The sequence below is a fragment of the Verticillium nonalfalfae genome (assembly GCF_003724135.2).
Source record: "Verticillium nonalfalfae strain VnAa140/NRRL 66861 chromosome Unknown scaffold_1, whole genome shotgun sequence".
Taxonomy (NCBI): Eukaryota; Fungi; Ascomycota; class Sordariomycetes; order Glomerellales; family Plectosphaerellaceae; genus Verticillium; species Verticillium nonalfalfae.
The window spans coordinates 63,740-85,578 of record NW_021167226.1 but is presented as its reverse complement, the minus strand read 5'-3'; the positions used below and the strand labels follow the sequence as shown (position 1 = coordinate 85,578).

General features: G+C 55.1%; 9 protein-coding genes across 9 annotated transcripts; 5 read left to right on the top strand and 4 right to left on the bottom strand.

Annotated features, from left to right (window-relative positions):
- Nucleotides 1–2,044: 2,044 nt before the first annotated feature.
- On the bottom strand, nt 2,045–3,204 carry D7B24_000030 (uncharacterized protein; the record flags this gene model as incomplete). Its single annotated transcript, XM_028634296.1, has 3 exons — nt 2,045–2,137; nt 2,192–2,924; nt 3,002–3,204. 3 exons carry the CDS (start codon nt 3,202–3,204, stop codon nt 2,045–2,047), a joined length of 1,029 nt encoding a protein of 342 aa, XP_028499336.1.
- A 1,433-nt stretch (nt 3,205–4,637) lies between these two features.
- D7B24_000029 (uncharacterized protein) lies at nt 4,638–8,594 on the top strand (the record flags this gene model as incomplete). Its single annotated transcript, XM_028634295.1, has 6 exons — nt 4,638–4,725; nt 4,787–4,930; nt 4,983–5,045; nt 5,096–5,685; nt 5,738–7,531; nt 7,581–8,594. 6 exons carry the CDS (start codon nt 4,638–4,640, stop codon nt 8,592–8,594), a joined length of 3,693 nt encoding a protein of 1,230 aa, XP_028499335.1.
- Nucleotides 8,595–8,932: 338 nt separating this feature from the next.
- On the bottom strand, nt 8,933–9,725 carry D7B24_000028 (uncharacterized protein; the record flags this gene model as incomplete). Its single annotated transcript, XM_028634294.1, has 3 exons — nt 8,933–9,280; nt 9,342–9,625; nt 9,686–9,725. The coding sequence occupies 3 exons, from the start codon at nt 9,723–9,725 to the stop codon at nt 8,933–8,935; spliced, it is 672 nt and encodes a 223-aa protein (XP_028499334.1).
- A 418-nt stretch (nt 9,726–10,143) lies between these two features.
- On the top strand, nt 10,144–11,092 carry EMC3 (ER membrane complex subunit 3; the record flags this gene model as incomplete). Its single annotated transcript, XM_028634293.1, has 4 exons — nt 10,144–10,190; nt 10,244–10,638; nt 10,690–10,851; nt 10,911–11,092. 4 exons carry the CDS (start codon nt 10,144–10,146, stop codon nt 11,090–11,092), a joined length of 786 nt encoding a protein of 261 aa, XP_028499333.1.
- Nucleotides 11,093–11,154: 62 nt separating this feature from the next.
- RPC25 (DNA-directed RNA polymerase III subunit rpc25) lies at nt 11,155–11,934 on the bottom strand (the record flags this gene model as incomplete). The annotated part of the gene is made up of 4 exons (XM_028634292.1): nt 11,155–11,471; nt 11,549–11,611; nt 11,662–11,857; nt 11,923–11,934. The coding sequence occupies 4 exons, from the start codon at nt 11,932–11,934 to the stop codon at nt 11,155–11,157; spliced, it is 588 nt and encodes a 195-aa protein (XP_028499332.1).
- A 704-nt stretch (nt 11,935–12,638) lies between these two features.
- Nucleotides 12,639–14,627, top strand: D7B24_000025 (uncharacterized protein; the record flags this gene model as incomplete). The annotated part of the gene is made up of 2 exons (XM_028634291.1): nt 12,639–13,741; nt 13,799–14,627. The coding sequence occupies 2 exons, from the start codon at nt 12,639–12,641 to the stop codon at nt 14,625–14,627; spliced, it is 1,932 nt and encodes a 643-aa protein (XP_028499331.1).
- Nucleotides 14,628–15,812: 1,185 nt separating this feature from the next.
- On the bottom strand, nt 15,813–17,051 carry D7B24_000024 (uncharacterized protein; the record flags this gene model as incomplete). The annotated part of the gene is made up of 1 exon (XM_028634290.1): nt 15,813–17,051. One exon carries the CDS (start codon nt 17,049–17,051, stop codon nt 15,813–15,815), a length of 1,239 nt encoding a protein of 412 aa, XP_028499330.1.
- A 907-nt stretch (nt 17,052–17,958) lies between these two features.
- RPP2B (60S acidic ribosomal protein P2) lies at nt 17,959–18,420 on the top strand (the record flags this gene model as incomplete). Its single annotated transcript, XM_028634289.1, has 3 exons — nt 17,959–18,117; nt 18,186–18,312; nt 18,374–18,420. The coding sequence occupies 3 exons, from the start codon at nt 17,959–17,961 to the stop codon at nt 18,418–18,420; spliced, it is 333 nt and encodes a 110-aa protein (XP_028499329.1).
- Nucleotides 18,421–19,205: 785 nt separating this feature from the next.
- On the top strand, nt 19,206–21,832 carry MPS1 (Protein kinase; the record flags this gene model as incomplete). The annotated part of the gene is made up of 2 exons (XM_028634288.1): nt 19,206–20,972; nt 21,023–21,832. 2 exons carry the CDS (start codon nt 19,206–19,208, stop codon nt 21,830–21,832), a joined length of 2,577 nt encoding a protein of 858 aa, XP_028499328.1.
- Nucleotides 21,833–21,839: the final 7 nt, after the last annotated feature.

Genomic DNA, 21,839 nt, shown 5'->3' with positions numbered 1-21,839 from the left:
ACATTCAGGTGTCAATGTACTTCGTTTTGTTTGGTTCGTCGTATTCGTTGGCTCGTTGCTTCTTGACTAGTGTCTTGCTTTTTGGTCGCGGGCCTGGAGCTAGAGCTGAGCCGGCTTGGATGGCTGGAATGTTGGGGGCGCCGAAGGACAAGGCGGGATCAAGGCGAGTCGAGTCGAATCGAACAAAGGCGAGTAGGCATGTGCCCCTGGCGCATTGAACGGCGTGGCGGATAAGAGTCGGCGCGCTGAATTTTGATGGGCAGACCAGGGCAGCAAATCAAGGCCTCAGGGGTGGATTGGAGGAGGGTTGATGTCCGATAAGATTGGATGGCCTTTCCAAAGTTGCACCTCGCGTGGGTTACATCAGATGCAAAGTATGGACGGATTGGGGAATGGCTGGAAGGAAGGGGGAATGACGAAGCAGTACTGGGTCGCCGTTGTCTGCCCCTGCGTCTCTACTCAGGTTTGACACTGAACCCGGAACGGGAGATCTGAGATGGTGGACCGGGAGGCGACGATTGACTCTGGCTGGGACGGTTCTTGCTTCTTTGCGACGAACTCCCGTTGCTGAGGAGGCAGGTGTCGATCGGCCTGCGTACCTACCTGCCCGCCCCTTCACGTCTTGATGGGAAGTTCCTCTTGCGAGAGCCCGGGGCCAGCACCCTTGTTTGATTTGCTGCTTGCTCCCCTGGCAGACATCTGCTGGGAACCTTCGTCGTGCTGTACGTACATGTACAGTGCAGCAAGCAGCTGACGAGCATTCCCCCATGTCCGGTCAAATTTCCTCATCAGTCTCTCGCCTGCCCGTCACTTTGCTCACGCTGCATTGGATTCCCAGTTGCTGGGATTTCGAGACAACCCCTGCCAGCCTACATGTACCTGCTTGCCCGTCTACCAGGCAAGTCCCAGCCCATATCCTGCCCTTTCTTGGCCTTTGATGGACCTTGCTTCGAGTGCACGCGCCTTTGAATGCCCCCAGCGCTCGTCTTCAGCACCGAGCCAAGCGCTGTTTCACAGGCCATCTAGCCCATCCAGCACCCCCCCCCCTCTAAGTGGACGTTCTGCCAAAACCCGGCAATTGACCAGCCCTTTCCCTCCCATGGTCGCGTCTAGCTTTTTTCTCTCTCGACCCGCTCCACGCCCCGACCCCGTTCATTCGCCTGCCTTGCCAGTCTTCGTCTTCTCCAGCCATTTGACTCAGGTCCTCGGTGCGACACCTCTATGGTTGTGCCACTTCTGCTTCACCCTGAGTCGGTCGGACCGGGACTCTCGCTGCCGGGGGCCCCTCCCGCCCTGCCAAGATGCGCGCCTGCCATGGCATGGCATCGGAGGATTGTCCTCGTCTACTTCTGACAGCCCTAACGGCCTGGGCAGCGGAGAGCCGATCACCTAGATCACACATCGTCCTCGTGGGTTCGCAATGCTCTGGTCCAAATAAGAGATTGAGTGCATAATACCCGTAAAGTGCCTTTTCACATGGCACTTTCCATGTTGATGCTCCCGAATGAGTAGGCATGAACTAGCCAGATTGTGATGTGACGGCCACTATCGAAAGGCAATCCAGCGTCCGCTCCGCACGAATACGGCCCAATGTGACACTGTCGGCCCCTCGAATCTTACCTCCTCCGCCCGCCCATGTCGCTTATCTCGCGTGGCACCAAGCTTCATCGGCTGGACGGCCTGAATCTGGCAGGCACTCGATTTCGTTTCACGCCTTCTGGATTGGTGGTGGAAGATCCCAATGCTTGGGCCTACTTGTTTTTATTTCGTTCTCCTGTCCACTGTTCCTCGTGCCATCCCCCAGGCCAGCCTTTGGGATTCGACGATCGGAGATGGAACGTCCAGGCTTAAGCAGCTGACTGTCTGCCTGTAAAATAATCGTTGTTGCTCTCTTCCCTGGCTGCCCGATATGCCAATGATTCTATAATTTATCCGCCACAATACTTCTCTCGACAGCCACCAGCGTTTGCCTGTCCCTTGCGTGTCCCGCTCCGAGTTTTTGAACACCCACCGTCGTCGCTACGTGGTATTATCGATCCACACTTTAACCCTCCGTGAACGCCTCGCTCCTGGCCTGCGCCGTGCTCGCATCTTCCGTACCGTTGTCCTTGGTCGTCGGGCGGTTCGCAATCAGGCGCTGAACACGGTTAGCCTCTGTAGCGCCGAAGGGGGCTGAGAATCGCAAACGTACCACCAGATTTCTCAACAGGACCGCAATGGTCACCTTGCCCACGGATGGCACATAGATGGACGCCTTCTCCTTGACCGCCGGGCCGTCAAAGTTCCGGAACGACGAAAAGTTGATGCACACGGCGCCCTCGCGGATGAGGTCGATGGGGACCTTGTAGTTCTCCGACGGCACGCCGCCAATGATGACGTCGCTGAGGGGCAGGCACTGCTCGAGGCCCCAGCCCTTCTTCTCCTCGGCCTGGTGGCGCGGCTGCTTGATGCCCTGGCCGCGCGTGAAGAGCTGCACGCCGGTAATGTCGACCGAGTAGACCTGGGCACCGTCGTTGGCGAGGAGCGCGGCCAGGGGCCGGCCGTTGACCTCGGAGCGGTTGATGACGGTGATGGTCTTGCCGTAGAGGCGGTTGCCCGACGCCAGGATGGGGTTGTAGATCTGCAGGTGCTCGAGGATCTTGACGACGGCCAGCGGCGTGCAGGGCAGGATCGATTTCTTCAGCTGGTGCTCCGGGTCAAGGAAGCGGACATTATGGTACATGTTGTAGAGGTGCTTGTGGCAGAGGCCCTCGACGTCCTTGGCCAGCGACACGGTCTCCTGGATGTACTTGTCGTGGATCGGGTTGCCAGGGAAGATGGGGTAGTAGACAATCATGCCGTCGACCTTGTCGTCGTCGTTGGCCTCCATGATCTTCTCCTCGAGCTCCTGGTTGTCGACCTTGCGGAGGTCAAAGTCGAAGCCGCTGCATTTTGGTTAATCACGTGGCGTCCGTCTGCATGTTGCGTCCTCACGAGACTGTCTGCGCAGCATCGAACTCACTTTTCCTGGCACGTCTTCTGGGACCACTCGGCGTACTTGAGAGCGGCGGGATCATCGTTGGCGAGGAAAGCCACAAGGCTGGGCTTGCGATCGACAGCACCCTGGATCTTCTGGAGCGTATCGTGAACCTCCGCCAGCAGCTTCTTCGCGATGGTGTCGGCCAGGATGACCTTGCAGGTCTTGGGAACCTCGTTGGACGCCATGATTACGAATCTGAGGTGTCACTGGCACCCGATTAGCCACAGCAAAACATCAAACAAGGCTGTCTGTATCACGCCTCACCTGGAAGGCGTTGTGGCTTTCACTATGAGTCCTACAACAACATGAGTTGGCAGCCCCACCATCGTCAACCCCACGTTCCGCCAGCGCACCGTGGAGAAGCAGGCATTGGGGGTGAAGACGTACACAGGTCTGTGGGAAAAGATCGGATGCTCTAGCTTCGGGAAGATGAAGGTCCCAGGTCAGGTTTCTACGGCGTAGCACGAGATTGATCCTGGATGCGAAAAGACAAGATCACACAGAGGGAACAATAAACCGAAGGACAGCGCGACTTGAGACTCGCGAGTCACTTTTTTTTTTGGAGGGGCACCGCGCTCCGACATCGACCGTCGCTGCAAAAAAAATTCAGGACCCTGGGGGTACCTGAGACCCGCCGCTTTACAAAAGCTGAGTCAATTTCTTGAAGGCTAGGCGGTTTGCTTGCTGAGTACATTCATGTCCATCCAATCTTGTAGGGCAGCGAGAGCTCTAACCTGCTACATCCGGGTGCGAAATGTCTGCCCCTCTTACTACTTTGAGTCTAGCTCTTCGCTTCAACTTTTGACGTCAGCGGTACAGTGGTCGCCTGTCACCCTGAGAGATGAACCATTCGAATGTCTGTTGACAATTCTGACAGGAAAGTTACAAAACTAATGTATGACTGAGGATCAATCACTTTTTTGTTAAATCCATGATTCCCCGGTCATCATAAAGCAGCCTCAGCTGCTGATTGACACGCTCCAGAAGCTGAATACTGTTCCGCTGGCGCAGGTGGTACGCTGTATGCACAAGGCGCTAAGCGAAAATGCGATAAGCTCGATAAGGCTGCTGTCACCGCCGAAGCCGCTTTCTGCCACTGCAGCAACGCTGAGTGTGTGGGTGACAAACCGCCCAGCCAAAAGGCGATGATTACCAAACCGCAACGACTGACTGCACCTCATAGCGCATGAGCAACTCATTATCGCATCAGCCGTGCATTCTTTCGCTCGGGGTTCTTTTTATCCTCACCGAGACAAACGGCATCGCGCACGTCTGCCGCTCATTGCCCTCCCCTTCCCCCACCAAAGTACCCCTCCTTGTGCTGCATTTCTGAGCGCGGGGCACCTGGACTTTGGTGGTTTCAGCATATTGCGGGAGTGAGCCTTCGAAGCGTACACTCGCCAAGGCTTTCTTACCTCCCTACTTAACTGATCCTTTCTCGCCGCTTCAGGATATCTCCAAGGGACATTATCGGCGCCCTCGCTGTGAATCCTTGGCCTCTGTATCACAACAGCCGGTCACTCCTCAGTCATTCATCTTGACTTGCTCGGCATTGTGCCTGTCGAGACGGTGCGGGATAACATTCTCATATTCAATCTGATATAGAATACCTTCAGACATGGCAGACTTTCGCAAGTTGGCTCTTGAGTTTGTCCTGAGCGACAGTGTCGCTCGCAAGCAAGAGATCGCCCAGGAGTCGGCTTCAGGTATGAGAATCTTGATAGGTTCGCTGTGCGCTGCGTGGCTCGCAAGCTGACAATAGCACAGTAATTCAAAACGATCCCAGACCTGACAATGCGATTGCCCGATGGTCACAGTCCATTCAGCCATGGATTGCCGGCCGTGGTGACGATGCCATGGACCACGGCCAGGAGGGCGAAGCAGAGGGTGATTTGATCGCTCGATCAAACGGTTAGAGGAAGTTCCGTGCTCGAGATGTACTCATTTTCTGACTTGAAATTAGCTCTGAGTTTCCTAGCAGATACTCTTGAGGTCCTTGACCCTAAGCTTCTCAAGCCCAGCAAAGGTAAACCCCGTTCTGCCCACCGCACGGCAACACGTACTGACCGAGCCAAGTTGCCACATTAATCCACTTCTTCGGCAATATGTTCGACTTTGATGTCAAAGCTGGAGTTCTCCCCGCCGCCAAAGCGCTTACTCACCTAAGTAACATGGAAGGCTTCCAGGCTACTGATGGAGACAAGATCATCTCAAGCATCTGCACCCTCAAAGATGACTTCAAGTTACAGGTTTCGGAGACTCGTTCCGTAATCTACGACTTGATCAACGTCCTGATCAGTCGACCTGACGTCTCCAATGACCTGCAGTACCGTTACGGCTCCACGTCCGGTTTCATGACCGACCTTCTGCAGCTGTGTCGCAATGAGCGCGACCCCAAGTGCCTGCTCACCTGGTTCGGCATTCTGAAAACTTTCCTCGCAGATTACTCTGCCGCAAATGAGCTCGTAGAAGAAGTATTCAATGTTTTCTCGGCCTACTTCCCCATTTCTCTGAGGACGTCCCAACACCCTTCAGGAATTACGGCAGACGATTTGAAGCTTGCGCTACGAGGCTGCTTTGCCGCTCATTATCGACTTGCTTCCCTCACAATCCCTTACCTTGTCGGGCGGCTAGATTCAGGGGACTCTGTCACCGTCAATGTCAAGGTAGGTAGCCCTAGGCTAAATAGAAATGACCAGATCGTTGACCAAACCACAGTTGGATATCCTGAAGACTATCAAGGCTTGTGTCGACAATTACACGCATATCCAGCAAGGTCTTGTCCCCTACGTTGACAAGATCTGGACGAGCCTCAAGTATGAGGTTCGCAATGGCGAAATTGAAGACACAATCAAGGGAACTCTTGAAGTCATCCGAACGATAGCGGAAAAGCTGACGGGTAATGACCTTCGAGACTTCGCCCTTACCGTCCAAAGAGATTGCCTCGACGACCTGTCCAACCCGACGTACGCTACAGGGTCCGGCAAGCTCTTGGTTGCAGTTCACGGAGCCAAGCCGTCAGCTTTCGCTATTATGGTCTCTCCGACATTAACGCACGTCAAAGAAAACCTCCGCCACACTCGCTCTTCTGAACACACACGCAGCCTGCTGGCGCTTTCCAACGCCCTCCTCAGACTGCGTGCCGCACTGGTTGATCCCTCGATGACCGCAGACGATCTGCAGGCCTTCCGTTCTACTGAGCCAGCATTCGTGTCTCTTCACCGAGAAGCGTATGCGCTACCCTTTCACCAGGCTACAAACCCAGGTGCGCCCAAAGATGTTGTCAGCATTGGCCTAGAGGCCATTGAGGGCATGGGCTTGCTTGTCATCCAACCATCCGCCAGCTCAGGGTCCAAATTCGGTCTGATGCTGCGTGAGGAAGCGGCTTCAGAAATCTGTTCTGAACTTTCGACATTCCTCTTTGCTGCTCAACACGACGCCGCGTCTGAATCAACTTCTGCCCTCGTTGATCAAACCCTGTTCGCCTTGCAAAAAGCCAGTATTATTTTTCCACCAGTCTTCCCCAAGCTCGTCTCTGATAGCTCCACTGTCTGCCACTCGGCAGCCTCAAGATCGCCGGCTGAGCTTCAAGCAACACTCCACTATATCCTGCCTAAGCTGGCCTTCACTGGCTGTTCCGAGATCCCGAAGTCTGGAGAGAAAACGGAACACCTTGTGCTGCTCCTTGGCACTTTCTTGAAACAATTGAACTCAAGCTTCGATTCAGAGGCGACAGCGAATGTTTGGGTGGAGTATGCTATTGGCGTTCAAGCGGCAATGAGGTACTTCCGTGATGCCTGCGAGGCGTCGCTGGGACGGACTATCAAAACAGAGCTGCGACAAGGCAATGAACGTCAGCAAAACGAGGACGCCACTCGTGAGAAGGCACATCCTCATTTCTCAGCAGAGCGTTGGGTGCAATACGTCTCCCAACGCTTCCCTAGCCTTGTCACAGCACACACACAAGAAGCGCTTTCAGAGCTCAAGACTGGTGATATCGAGACACCGGCCGCGGAAGGTGCGGCAGATCAGCTCATCGGTGACTTCCTTCTCATCAGTCTGTTTGTCATAAGACAGCTCTACAGGCGCGCAACGGCTGTTGGTTTTCCCGAAGACAACATGAGCGCCTCGATTGCACTCAGTTCAGACTTCAAGGAGGGCAGCGACGAGGAGAAGCAGAACCAAGATCAATATCTACAACTCCTTTCCGATACTGCCAAGTTCATCGTGTCACAAATGAACCGAAGCCAGCAGGACGCCTTGTCTCTGATTGAGGATGTTCCTAGTCTCTTCCACTCAGATGATCTCATTCCTCAAGCAGATGGTCAAACCGCCTCGTATCGGGAGCTGGCACAAAAAGAATGGATATTCGACTCCAGCCTTAGCAAGACCAATCCTCCCAAGTTCCCTCTCAGCGGTCTTTCTGACGGACGTACCATCATCCTTTCTTTTGGTCTGCTAGTGCCTCTCCAACTGCCAGCATCCATCTTTGACCCGAGCAATGATGCAGGAGTACGTGTCCTTCCTTCATTAGTCCAGTGTTCTTCTAACCCATCACCAGGTCACCAAGGGAATTTTGTACCGCATCTTAGTTGCTGGTCTCTTGTTTAAAGACCACGCTGCCTCCCCACGATCTCGGGCTGTCGTTCTGGCCATATTGACCAGCCTCGCCAACAAGTGTGTCGCAGCAGACATGACTGATGTTCTCGACAGCCTCAACTCACAGATAGAGCTTGCAATCAATCCTCGTTCCGACACGAAAGCCGGACCCCCAGACAACAACCGAGCACTCATTGCGCGCCCTGTTTTTGCCGCCGTCGCCGGTATTCTGAGGAAATACAAGGGTGGCTACCTGGGCAAGGTTATCGCTGGCATCATCGAAGGGCCTGCTGATCAGAAGATTGGCCATGTTCTCGCTCGCCGAGTCGGACTACTCTTCCGTGATCAAGACTGCCTTCAGAAAGAGTACAATCCCAAGCTCTTCAGCCCCTTATGGCGGCAGCGCGCGTATGTCGAGGTCATCAAGCCCATGCTGGCCAAGGCCTGGGGTATAGGCACCAACAGCCAAGACAACACCCTCATCACGGCCAACTACAGCATAGCCGTTCTTTCTGCCACTCAGTGGCTAGACTACACGGTGTACGAGGAGGATGCTGACGACTTGATCCGTCTCATCATATGCGTTGCCCGCAACATTGGCGCCGGACCAGATCTCGAGGCCGGCCTGACAGTGCTACTGCGCATCTGCTCCAGCGCTCCTGACAAGGTGAAGCCCTTCGCGAAGAGCGTCATCCGAGAATGCAGCGCCGTGCTCGAAGGGAAGGGGGAGTCACGGACTGAGGAGTGGATGCCGGCGGGCTTCCACCAGCTGGATCCCACGGGCCGCAGCTCCAAGCAGTCGAGGCGCCTGGCAGTGAGGCTTCTGGGTGCCCTGCCAGCCTACTGTGAGCGGGGAGATCTGCTTTCTGCTGCATCGGCGGTGCGTCGCTCGCTGGCGAGGGCTTCTGGTGATAGTGTGCGAGAGATTAGACGTGCTGCGCTGGAGGCTCGGGCTGCGTGGGACCCCGTTAGATAAGAGGTTGTATACACCAAGTAGAAGAACTCTCTGTGCTTAATTTAGGAGGGTCCACCATCTTCGACATGCGTGTATCATCACAATTAACACTGAAAAGATGATGATTTTGATTTCCTTTCTTTTGACATGTTGCAGTATCCTAACCATGGACCTGTGATGCCGCGGAATATTCCAGTGCGCCCATGCGCTGCTTACGCTTTGAATAACGCCGAACATGAGTGTCTTCTCCGCTTTTGGATACTTTCTTTTGATTTTCAAAGCCTAGCACTTCCGAAAAAAAGTCAAGGAATCTTTTGGAGGACTGTCTCTGGCCCAAACCGCCCCAATACCGAATGCTCCTATGCCTTCCTCCGCTTTGTAGACTTGCTCTCTGCCGTGCTTCCCGTCGCCGAAGCCGAAGACTGAGCGGCGAGAACAGCATCGAGGACAGCAGGGTCGTACACCTCCTGCTGCTTCTCAGCCTCGGCGCCGGAGCGGACGCGGCGCGCGTCGAGCTTGCCGATGGCTGGGATACCTGTTGCGAGCATCTCCTGGAAGGGAACGACGACGAATGTGCCCTTAGAATCGAACCACTGAGTGAAGGGCTTGGCGAGATCAATGGTCGTGGAAGCGCCGGACTTGGGGGTCAGGGTGATCTTGAGGTGGTAGGTAGGGACGTTCTTGACTGTTGAAGTAGCGACGGAGATCTGGGTGGTTGGTTTGTTAGCTGACTGTGCTGAGAGCGGTTCAGTGCCCGTGGCACATTACCTTCTCGCCAGAGGGGGATGTTCCCTGGTATATCACGCCCTTCTCAACGAGCCAGATCCAGAGGGTCAGAGCGCTGTTGATGAGCGTGTAAAGGGCGACGGCAACGGCCGAGTACTGCTTTGTTGCGTCGAAGCCAAACTTGTAGTCCCAGGCGAAGCAGGCACCGGCGATGGCGAAGGCGGTATAGCCAAGGGCGAGACGGATATCAACTAGCGTATGGGACTGAGTAAACTTGAGAGAGTTGAGGTAGTTGGGAATCGCGTCGTCTGAGGTGTTCTTGAGATCTGAATAAATCCGGGTTAGTGAGAGTCCTAGAGCTACCGTGGTGCAAGTGGTGACCTCACCCGCCAGGTTGTGAACGGTTATTCTTTCTTCGGACGACATGATTGCTAGTCTCTGGAGCAGCAATGACGAGATATTTGGAGAGGTGTGTCGCAGTGCGCTTGGGCCAAAGCCGTGTTCTGTGCTGCGGTTTAGAAGAAGACCAGAGTGACAGACAGTGAAGCATGTCTAAGCTCCAGGCTGGCCTGTCGCGATGTCTTGGTGTACCTACCTGGCACCGTGCCCCTGCTGCAGTTCGGCAAGCGGGGTGCTTGACCCAATGCGGACTAGCGCCGTCGGTGTTGCTGCGTAGGGTGCCAAAGCTGGCCACAAGGCAAAGAGCAGCTCCAACCGCAACTCCAACGTCGTGTTTCCGAATTGCCCGCCAGCTTCCGACTTCTCGACGTGCCGGGCCTCATATCGCTGCGCAACATACTGCACCTCATTTGAGTGAAGAGGGAAGCTCATTGAATCGAAAGCCATGGCTCAACCACCCGTTCAAACGATCCATCGGGATCCCCAGCTCTTGTGCGCATCCCCGCTCGATGCGTCTTTCTGGCGATGCTAACCATTGACTCTAGCTACTGGATCCTTGTACCAATCACCATCGTCATGATTCTTACTGGTATTCTCCGTCACTATGCCGCCACTCTGCTTGCCAACGCACCCAAAGTCATCGACAAGCCGACAATGAAGGAACAGCGCGCCATGATCCACGGCCAGTCCGTCCGCAACCACCACCACGTCCTGTCGAAGAAGTCATTTGAGGCGCGCCGCGAGCAGCTCATCTCTTCATACGAATCAGGCGCTTACCTCAAGAACCCCGACAGCAAGGGCCAGCCCCCTGCCAACCCTCTGTCCGATCCGAGTGCCATGGATGGCATGATGGGTATGATGAAGAACAACATGGCCATGATCATTCCCAACACCCTCATCATGAGCTGGATCAATGCTTTCTTCAGCGGATACGTTATCAGTATGGCGCACCTGAACTTGAACCAATCGGTCGCATGCTAATATCTCACAGTGAAACTGCCTTTCCCCATCACCATCAAGTTCAAGAGCATGCTGCAGTCTGGCGTCGCGACAAAGGACCTAGATCCCCGCTGGATGTCTAGCATTTCGTGGTACTTCCTCTGTATCTTTGGTCTTCAGTCTGTCTTCGTTTTCCTCTTGGGCAGTGACAACGGTAAGCATGGTTGGATTCCTCTGGTTTCGATGCAATAATTAATCACTGACATGTCCCAGCCGCCAGCCAGATGGCCCAGCAAATGGGCCAGATGGGACCCCCACAAAACGCCCAGATGTTTGGTCCTGGACAGGACCCTGACAAGCTCTTTCAGGGTGAGGCTGAGAACATCGCCGTTGTTGAACATTACTCTGTCCTCGATGAAGTTGAGCAGAGGCTGCTCCAGGGTATCAGAACATAGAAACTCATAGACAAATCAAATCCGTGCCAGCCCAATTCCGCCGCCAGCTATGCGTGCCCCCTTCAAACAGCCTGTTCCTGCTCCTCGTTTCCTTCGCCATCCCACCAAAGGCAGACACCCAGTCCATCCATGGCCATGGAGCCCTTGATCTTGTAGGGCGTTGGGAGTACCTCCTCGTCCGACTGGCTTGGACCCAGCGGTGCCTGGTCGTGCCATTCCTCGTCGATGACCTGGAAGCGGACCATTTCGTGAATGTCGTAGAACAGCTGCGTTTCCTCGTCGCAGTTCCATATCCAGATCTGATCCCGGTGGTTGAACTCGGCTCCCTCGGGAAGATCCTCAAAGGGGACGAAGATGTCGTCAAAGAAGTCAGTGCGGACTGTTTTCGGTGTTAGAATCGAATCCTAAGCCTCAGCTAGCAGTGGGACTCACGGTTGATGCCCGCTGGAGTCGCACTTCGAATACGGCCGAGCATGACCTCACCCTTGAAAGGCCGGAAAACGACGAGGCGAAACTCGACTAAAGGCTGTCAGTCGTCGTTCTTTGAACCTAGAGAACGCCGTTTTTACCATTCACGTTTACCAAGCCTGTGCCATGGCCGATAAGCCCCTCTGAGGTCCACAGAAGATCATAAAGGCAGATGCAAAGTCCGATTTTCTGAATGACACGGTTTGCATACTTGGCGTTGATGTTGTCTTCAATGGCCACGATGCTTCGTTTTTTAAAATCGTCGGGTGCGATCTGAACCAGATCCGCGATTTTGGTCTACCGAGTGACAGTCAGAATCGTACCCTTGCGGGAAGAAAAAAAAGGCCTTCTGGAAGACTCACGAGAATGAACATTTCAGCGGGTGGGGGGATTATCGTCCACAAAGTCCACAAGGCGCTACATCCATAGCAAATCGCCAGAAAAAAGACTCTTGGGTCTTGACGGAGAATGAACACGTAAATATGGCAGGGCAGTAAGGTCAATTGAAGATCGTGGTGAATGAGATGCTGATTCTGAAGACGGAAGGTCGGCAGAATCGTGAACGACACCGACCCCACTCTGACCGCCTGCTTAACATAGAAATCAAAGTCGTCCTGTATGGGGCCCTGCACCCACTGACCTTCAGTATGCGCTAGCGCTATGCAGGAAAAGGCACATCTCCACCAAGCCGCGACACCTCCTGTCCGTGTTCCTCGAGTCGGAATCTGCCAGCTAATGTTGCTTTCCTTTCATTCAACCAATTCATCATCCACAGCTGCTCAATCTTCACCACCGCCTCCTTCGAACTGGCAAGCTTTGAGCCCAGGCACTGCCCTGTGAACAGTTGTTTCGTCACTCCCTCGTGGCCTATATTACAGGGAAAGCCCGAGCAGCATTTCAGGCTTCGAGAGTCCGAAGAACCGTCACACAGCCTCGCCGCCTGATTGCATTCTGGCTCGCTTGCCTGTCTTTCGGCACTCTTTCGAACCCAAACGCCTCGAAGCTGTGGATTCATTTCTTGGTTCTCAAGGATCTTCTGGAGGCCTTAGTTGGCCGCGTTTCAACACGATAGCCCGCCATGTCGGGCTACAACTACGGTCCTCCGCCTCCACCCCCCCAGGCATCACAGTCGGGACACGCTGGCTATAGCCATCATGGTGCCCAATACCAGCATAGCGGACCTCGTAATGGCGGTTCTCCGGCTGGTAGGGGTCGAGCTGGGTATCCCGCTGGCGGTCGCCCAGAGTACACACCGACACCTCCCCATTACGAGTACGGCGGCCACAGCCAGCAACAACATTACGCACCTCATGCCGCTGGCTATCCTGCTCCTCAACTCCCCCCCGGGAATTACCCTCCACAGCATCAGCAATGGCCTCAAGGTCATACACCGACGCCTACACAGCACCAGCCCCATGCGCCAGCGCCACTCTCGACTGCAAACTACCATCCGAACTATGCTCCCCAGGCATACGCACATTCCCAGCCTCCTGCACACCAGCCAGCCTACGGCGGTCCCCCCACCGCACAACAGCAACAACAATATCATTACGCGGCACCTCCCCCATACAACCCGCAGCAGGGCTGGGCGGGTCACGACCGATCTCAGCCTCCATACGGCGGTGGACATCATCGGGGCGGATACGGAAGTGACAGGAACGCATCGAGGGCTCCAAGTTCGGGAGACCAGGCTCGTGTCGAGTATCCTACCCCAGGCATGCAGCCTCAAGTGAGCGGCAGCTATCCTCAGCCTTACCCTGGCCCAGATCCTCGTGCCCAAGGCGCGTACCCCCAAGCCCCTCACCACCAACCCCAATATCATGCCTACCCACCTGCTCCCCCTCCTCCTTCACACGTTTCAACTCCTCATTCCGGTCGTGACCACCATAACAAGCAAGACGGACATCACTCCGGACGTGGCAGGGGCGGCTTCCGTGGCGGTGGTGGCAACATGCGAGGCAAAGGCAATCACCATGGCGGCGATAAGACTCGACCGCGACATGGAGGACAACGTCCTGATGGCCCATCGCATTCTCACAAGCAAGACTCCAATGCTTCTGGGAAGAAGAAGAAGAGGAAGACCAACACGCTCGGGCTCACACCGGGTCAAGACTCGGAATCTGAGGATGACGAGAAAGAAGAGGAGACACTCCGCCAACTCATCGGTCAAGATGCTCTTCAGTAGGTGATTTCCTTTCCTGTTTGGTCTTTCCAGAGCGTTCTTAACACCATGGCCAGAGTCAGTGATATTGCTTCATACATTGCGGACAGAAGAAAAAATTTCCCCACTGCTGCCCGTTCAAAGGCCAAGAAGGATGCCGAGGTGGCAAACAATCAACATGGCGACAAACGCGCAGCTGCTCTTGAAAGGCAAGAAAAGATGGCTCAGAAGCTGAGAAAGCAACTCGAAATGGTTGAGTCGTCCATCAAACGGAAGCGCGAGCAGCAAGACGAGGGTGACGAGATGAGGGACAGTCCTGTTCTCTCTGATGTGGGTTCAGGTGACGACCAGCCCGAAGTTTTGTCGACTCGCTCGCAGCATCTTCCGGCGCCGCCTCCTCCAGCGAAGAAGGCAGATGTCAGCAAGCACTGCAAGTATTATTCCACCGGTGGTACATGCGGCAAGAAGGGCAAGTGCCGCTTCGTCCATGACCCTGAAGTCAGAGAAGCGGCCATGAAAGAGCGCGAAGCCAATAACGGCAACCTGACGATCCAGCAACGTCTGGTCCTCAACGACAAGGACCAGGAAGATCTTACTGTCCTGCGATCTATTCAGTATCTACGAGAAAAGGGCGTAATCTCTGAGCAAAAGAATGCCGAAGCTGCCGCCGCCAATAGTCAGCACTCTGGTGCGGCGGAACAACGGGCACCTCAAAGCGAAAGCACGCTTCCTGCGGCCCACTCATCGCTGCCCCGGGCACCTGTTCGACCAAAGCATGGCCTACCGCCGCATAACCCACCCCCTTCTGCTCTGCAGATTGCGAAGACCGGCGGCAAGCCCCAGTACAAGGGGTGGAACCTTAGTGGATATGGTAACTCTGGTTTGAAGTCGGAGGATCTTCCCTAGTCAAAGAGCGAAACATGAATTCTTGGGCCTGCAATGCTGACCAGGACACCCTGAGTTGTAGTGACCTCTGAACAGGGTGCAGCGAGTTTGTTTCCATCTGCTGTCGCCGCTCATTTTAAGCTTGTTCCCTCTAAACCCCGCTCACCAGGCTCTCCCATCAATTGGCGGAGAAGTAGTCCTGGCTAGAGCACTACCAGTGTATTTTGTATTGGCATGATTTATGTACTACCTCCTCAACACAAGCTTCAAATGATTCGCCGGCCCGGTTTGTGCGTGATCAGAAGCCTGTCCTTGCAACCAGGAATGTATTTTTGCGGGTTATAGAACCTCACAGGATTGGATCTGGGTACGAGCCATGTATAGAAACGCAAAGTTTGCGGTCGTTGATCTAGTTTCGACCTTAGCGGCCTTGCATTGTTCCAGGAGTTGTGGACAGGATGCATCCTTCTGTGTATCGCCATGTGCGTTTACCGTGGCAAAGTTGCCAGCGGTCGGGAGACACAGAGACAGACCACAGACACGTGGCAGGCCGGGGACCCCAAGTGCTAGTGGATCAGACGTCGAGACGAACCTTCCTGTCTTGACTGGGGCGGTCGTCACTATCTACGTTTGGTTGATACAATGCTTCATTTGCGGGCGATACAGGTACAATCACGTTGGTACACTCAGGCACGCCAACCACCCGTGGAGACTACTGATACGAGGTTTAATTTGTGACAAGATAACTGAGCAGGCTGGAAGATGAATACAGTTGACTCTGACGACGGCAATCCCACTTGCAAGCAGCGGCGATATCTGGACGTATAGTCCAGCCCATATCACGGCACGAATGTGAATCACGAGTCAAAGAAGTTGTTGTGGGCAAACCAAATACATAACAGTTTATCCAATGCAGCCGATCCTGCTAAGCAAAAAACCTATGAATGCCTATCTACCGAGACAACGCGGCAAACGCCCCACGTTTGATGTACTTCCCAACAAAACCTGCCCCTCCCCCTTATCGCCCCCTATTCCCAGCTGCAGCATGCGCGTTGTTGCGCAAAAGCAAAATACAGGAATGGAAAGTATGAATTCTTGGTGCAAAAAAAAGCAAGGACAACGCCGTCGCTGATGGATGAGATGGGGTGGGTATGATAATCAAGAGGGCGTAACGATGCTGAACCGCATGCAGGAGGAGATGCCGTTTCAACGGCGGTTCCGCTGCTGCTCGAGGAATTTGCGCTTTCGTTCCTCCTTTTCGGCCTTGAGGCGCTTCTCGAGTCGCTCCTGTTCAATATCCTCCCGCCGCGCGGCACGCTCGGCCTCGGCCTCCTCGTCGTAAATGTCATCCATGCCGGCTTCCATGTCGGATTCAGAGCCCGAATCATAACGATAGCGAGGGCCGCCCATGTCGTCCTCTTCCTCGTCATCATAGTCGATGAAGTCGTCCATCTCCTCGTCCTCGTCTTCATCGTAGCGGGAGCGCTTGGAGGAGCCACCATAGCGGGGCGCTGTGCGGGGGTTGAGGAGAGCGCCGCCAGGAGCTGCAGGTTTCGCCTTGGAAGTGGTGCCAGGACGGGGCCGGGCTGTGCCAGTGTAGCCGGTCGTGGCAACAGCGGCCTTCTTGATCTTCTTCTCTTCAACAGGAGGAGCTCGCTTGTCCTTTCCTCGGCCAGAAACGCTGCTATGAGGGTCCTTGGTAGCGATATTCCGCTGGTGTGGTGGGCCTCCTGGTCGTGATGTGCCGTTTGTTGGGCGAGCCGAGCCGTTGGTCGGCCGAGAAGGACCATTGGCGGGCCTTGCAGAACCCTTGAACTTGGATGATGTCCTGGCTAGGGGTTGTTTGGCATCCTTAGCCGGCTCTTCCCTTTCCTTCCTACCAACACCCCTTTCCGTGACCTTGTGCTGGATTTTCCCGACTTGTCCCATGGTGGATTGAGCTTTTTGGGCCCGAGCCATGATCTCCGCGAATGAACCTTTCTTTGGCGGGGCAGCTTTTACCGCTGGCGCCGCGGCCGCCGGCGTTGGCCGGCTGGCAGGTAGTTTCGCTGCGCTTGCTCCATTCGATGATCTGGCCGGGGCCGAGCCGGCTTTGACAGCGGAACTATATGTAGGTTTTGATACGGCGGTCGGTCGATTGCCAGCGGTGCCCTTGTACGGGGTTGGGGGTGCCTTGTCCGTGAGAGGTCGAGTGGATGTCGCTGAACCTCCCGAGGCTACCGGCGTAGTCCTCGGGGTCTTTGAGGCCGCAGGCCGCAACTCCTCATCGGCTTTGCGCTTGAGGTTGCTATTCGCTCGCGGCAGCGGCGGCGTCGAGGATGGGCGTGACGAGTCGCCACTGATGGAGGCGAGCAAATCTCCGATCTGGCCACATTCGTTAGTCACATGAACAGCGCCACCCAGCCCATCTTCATCTCCGCTCCCGCAGAAGTCACTCACCGGCATGGCGGCTGACTGTGTGACGAGGTCCCGTCAAGCAACTGTGATGGGTTGCGCGCAGTCAAAGCCAGCAACTATGATGTCCTCGTTTGAGTCATCTGGCTGGGAGAACGGAAGTCGTAGACAGCGGCTCGCGATTAGGGTGTCTCTAGCCGCAGCGGATATTTCGTATATGTTTCGAGACGATCCGTGATCAAATCAGACTTGAAAGTCGCTGTTTTCAATGTGTAGAGTATTTTCGAGGTCGTGAAAGGCGTTGGACGGGCGGGAGGAACGTTGGCAGGCTTCAAAGACTTCACGCGGGCGGCGAGGTGGGCAAGTTTATATGTGCCCAGTAGCGTAGAGGGCGAAATCAGCGGAAATGCACAGACCATCTTGGGAAGGCTCGTTCGGCCGGCCCCCTTGGGGTGTCCTTCTGCGCCTGGCCGTCTGGATACAGTCTGGGCCAGCAATCGGGGTGCCAATTACCTAACTATTATCAAGGATTTGTATTAGTCGGGGCATCAAGCGTTGCAGTGGGGCAATGTGCTGAGAATGACAAACCGCGTGGCTTGTGCTTGGAGTGTTTCCAGCCACATGTGACACCCCACCAATGGCGCAGCTTTCGCCCTAAGGGTCGGCTATTTTGGTGTGCCCACAGAGTCACCTTGCGACAAAACTCGCTCCGCCTGGAACTTTTCGCTGCAACTTCCTGTCCGGTCTTACCGAAAAAAATAACCACCCATCAACCCCTCGGACTCGAAGATTCAGTCTCCGCCCAACTCGCGGTTAAATTGATTGACCTCTCGTGTTCTTTACCACGTCCATCTGTTAGTACTTGCCCTGCCACTGCAACCAGCTCTGTCGCATTCTCGACATCTTTCGCAAACGACCAAGCTAATTCGTCTTCTCGTCGCATAGACACAAATTCAAGATGAAGCACCTCGCGGCTTACCTCCTCCTCACCCTCGGTGGCAACACCTCTCCCTCCGCCGCTGATGTCAAGGCCGTCCTTGAGTCTGTCGGTGCTGAGGTCGAGCAGGAGCGTCTTGACCAGCTTCTCTCCGAGCTCGAGGGCAAGGACATCAACGAGGTATGTCGTCTCATCGCTTGGGACGTTTTCTTTCGGGTGTTGTATAACTTTGCTGACATGCATCACAGCTCATCGCTGAGGGCTCCAACAAGCTCGCCTCCGTCCCCTCGGGCGGTGCTGGCGGTGCTGCCCCCGCTGCTGGTGGCGCTGCTGCCGCCGGCGGTGACGCTCCCGCGGAGGAGGCCAAGGAGGAGGGTACGTTTTTTATTCGCACACAACCTGCTACGAGGCCGACTCAATTGCTAACTATCAACAGAGAAGGAGGAGTCCGACGACGACATGGGCTTCGGTCTCTTCGATTAAATACCCTTCCCACGACTTCCACGATTGGACGGGCCTCCGAATTTTCTCAAAAAAGCTACGCATGGGATGGATCAGGTGTTCACACGTCTTCGGCATGGGGGTATCTGGTCTCGACTCTGTTTCGACGTGTCTCGCGGCACGTAGAGCGTTCGTCTAGTTATGAACAATCAAAAGTCTGGCGACTTTTCTGAGCATCGGCTACGGCCTCATTTCTTACTGCCGTGACATGACTTGGGGTGCTCATATCTACGTCCGGGTCTGCTAGCCCAACTGAAAGATGTGGATGCAATGCCGTACAATGATGGGCAATCTGTGACGGACACTCTCGTCAATCGTTCCGCTCCATTCTTCGGCTGGTCCCAGTATAGATGCATGGCATGCCTCAGGCCCTTGAAGTCGAAAACCACCTGTGATTATGTAAGGGAGACACATTGATCCCTCGCCAATGATATGCTGAGCTCTGGCGATATGGCTCCACATGCTTTCTGTTGTCCCAGCAACAGAGCAGCTGAGTGATTGGTTAATATGATTCCACCCAAATACTCGGCATGGACAGGGAACAAGCAGGCATGTCCAACCGCGATACAAGTTCCCATGACGCGCCACATAAAGTAATTTCTCCCCATTCTAATCTTCAGAACCATGGGTACGAATAACGCGTGAACGATAGTGCAGTTTTGGTCGATTCAGTCTTCTACTCTGCTAGCATTGGGACGTTTGGTGAAGAGGAGGAACGCGTTACGCCCATTTCAGCAATATCGAATCTCACGACAACAAAACCTGACATGGCGACCGCCTCTCCTACACCGATGGGCATGTCCCAGGGCTCTGGGCTCGTTCGGAGAACATCACAACGTCAAGCTCTTCGACGCCCTGCATCACGACCTGTCCTTGGTCGTACCGAATCCAACCCCGTGGCCTCAGCTGGGACAACCGCGTCGAAAAAGGAGGCCCAAAACTACACGCTCAACGACAGCTCCGACGACGAGATTCCAGTGCCCATGAAACTGAGTGCTCTCACCAAAGCACTTCTCGGCGGCCCTCCCGAACAGCAAGCAGCCTCCCCGCCACGAACGCGACGCCGCGTCAGCAACCTCGCGGCATCCTTCTCTTCTGCCACAGAGGAGCGCCGACATTTACGATCGGGGAGTGTTCACGCGTATGAATCAAAGTCGTCACTGCCAACTTCACCACACAGAAGCAAAGAAAGCAAAGAAAACAGTCCCGTTCGTAAACGGGTCATCAGACTCAGCAACACTCCGAAAAGCCTCGGTCAATTGTCCCAACCCAAGCGACGGTCGACCTCCCTCTCCCGCTCTACACAGCGCAGCCGAACGTCCAGCCGGCCCGAAAGCCGCGATCAATCATCCGACGAGAAGCAAGCGGAGCCCCAGCAGGACGTGAACACTCCGGCTCAGGGCATTCGCGTTGTCCGAATTGCTGCTGGATCTTCCGGCAACAGGGGTAGAGTCAACAGCGCTTCGGCTCATTTGCGACGATCAGGATCGCATATGGATGCAGACTACCCGGAAGAACCGGCTACCATTAGTCGGAATGGTGGCGCTTCAAATCAAGGCAGCGAATCGCGACAGGCCTCAAATGGCTCGAGAGCTTCCAGGCCCGAGGACAATCTTGCTCTTCAAAGCTCGATGAGGGTCAAGCGTGTCGGCAAGGTTCCGGGCAGCTTTCTCAGTGGCCCTGCTCGACGCGGACGGAGGAGACAGAGCGAGGAGGAGGCTGAGGCAAATGGAGAAGGTGAAGGTCTGATTGCCAGCCACGACCTCGATCAAGAGCAAGCAGAAATGGATCAAGAGCCGGCAGCTTCGTTTTACGGCAACGGCCGTGAATCTGGCAGCCCTGCTCCGCTGAGCAACTCAGCAAGGGCTTCGCATCGCAGGCATGCGTCGCAGGCGGACCTTTTGGAATCTGCTGCTAGGCCAACGCCCCGCGAGAGAAACGGCCACAAGCTTGAAGGACTCCCTGCGAGGCTCCCGGCGCCCCGCCCCGAGATTCCTTCGGGCCAGGAGAACGAGGCGCCTCCAACTTTCAAGCGGTCCAAGCCTGCTGTCCACGTCGCCCCGGAGAAGGAGCTAGACATTCCTAAGCGACCTGCGAGCGCCGACGTTGGTAGCGGCCGTCCTGCTGCCTCTCCAGAGAGGAAGCCCCTGGCTGCGCTAGGCGGAAACACACCTCATCGTCCAGCACCTCCGCCTCCTCCACCCAAGATGACCGTCCTCCAGGCTGCCACAACGTCCGCTGGTGCGGCAACTACATCACATGGCAAGCAGAGGCGCAATATCCTCCGTGTCAATGGCAAGTCGTACACGCGGCTCGACTGTGTGGGACGAGGTGGCAGCGCCAAGGTGTACCGCGTCACTGCGGAGAACGGTGCTATTTTCGCTCTGAAGCGTGTTTCTTTGGAGCAGGCGGACGAGATGGCCATACGAGGCTTCAAGGGCGAGATCGATCTTCTCAACAAGCTCAAGCCTGTTGATCGAGTCATCAGCCTCTTCGACTACGAGATGAACGACGAGAAAAGGTCGTTGACTTTGGTAAGCGAGCTTTCTGTCATCTATACCTAACGCAGCACTGACTTTTGCAGCTCATGGAATACGGCGAGCTAGATCTCAATTCTCTTCTGAGAAGTCGACAGAATCCCGAGACCGCCAGGTTCGATCCAGTCTTTGTCCGATATTACTGGAAAGAGATGCTCGAGTGTCTCCTAGCGGTTCACCAATACGATGTCGTACATTCAGATCTGAAGCCGGCGAACTTCGTCCTCGTCAAGGGCTGCCTGAAACTTATCGACTTTGGTATCGCCAACGCCATCCAAACTGATGAAACGGTCAACGTCCACCGCGAAACCCAGATCGGAACGCCAAACTACATGTCGCCAGAGTCTTTAATGGACTTCAACGCTTCTCATGGCGGACGTGCTGCTGGCCGACCCAAATTGATGAAGCTCGGAAAGCCCAGCGATGTTTGGTCTCTGGGTTGCATTCTTTACCAGCTAGTCTACGGCATACCTCCATTCGGTCATATCGCGAACCACCTATCGCGCTGCCAGGCCATCATTGATTGGGACCACGCCATCGAGTTTCCCAGCCGTGCTGTGGGTGGTGTTCTGGTTCCCCCATCGCTCCTCCGTACAATGAAGCGGTGCCTCAACCGGGAAGTTCATCTGCGCCCAACATGCGAAGAACTTCTGCATGAGACGGATCCTTTCTTGTATCCGGTCGAGCTTCACGACAAGGCACTCCCGATCGACGAGGAACTGCTTGGTAGAATCATTCAGAGCGTCGTCACAAGGTGCCGCGAGCGCATGCCCACCGAGGCAGAAGCCAGGTCCGTCTGGCCAGGGGCCTATTGGCAAAGTGTCAAGAAGGCGACCGACAATAGCAGCAAGTCATGACACGAAT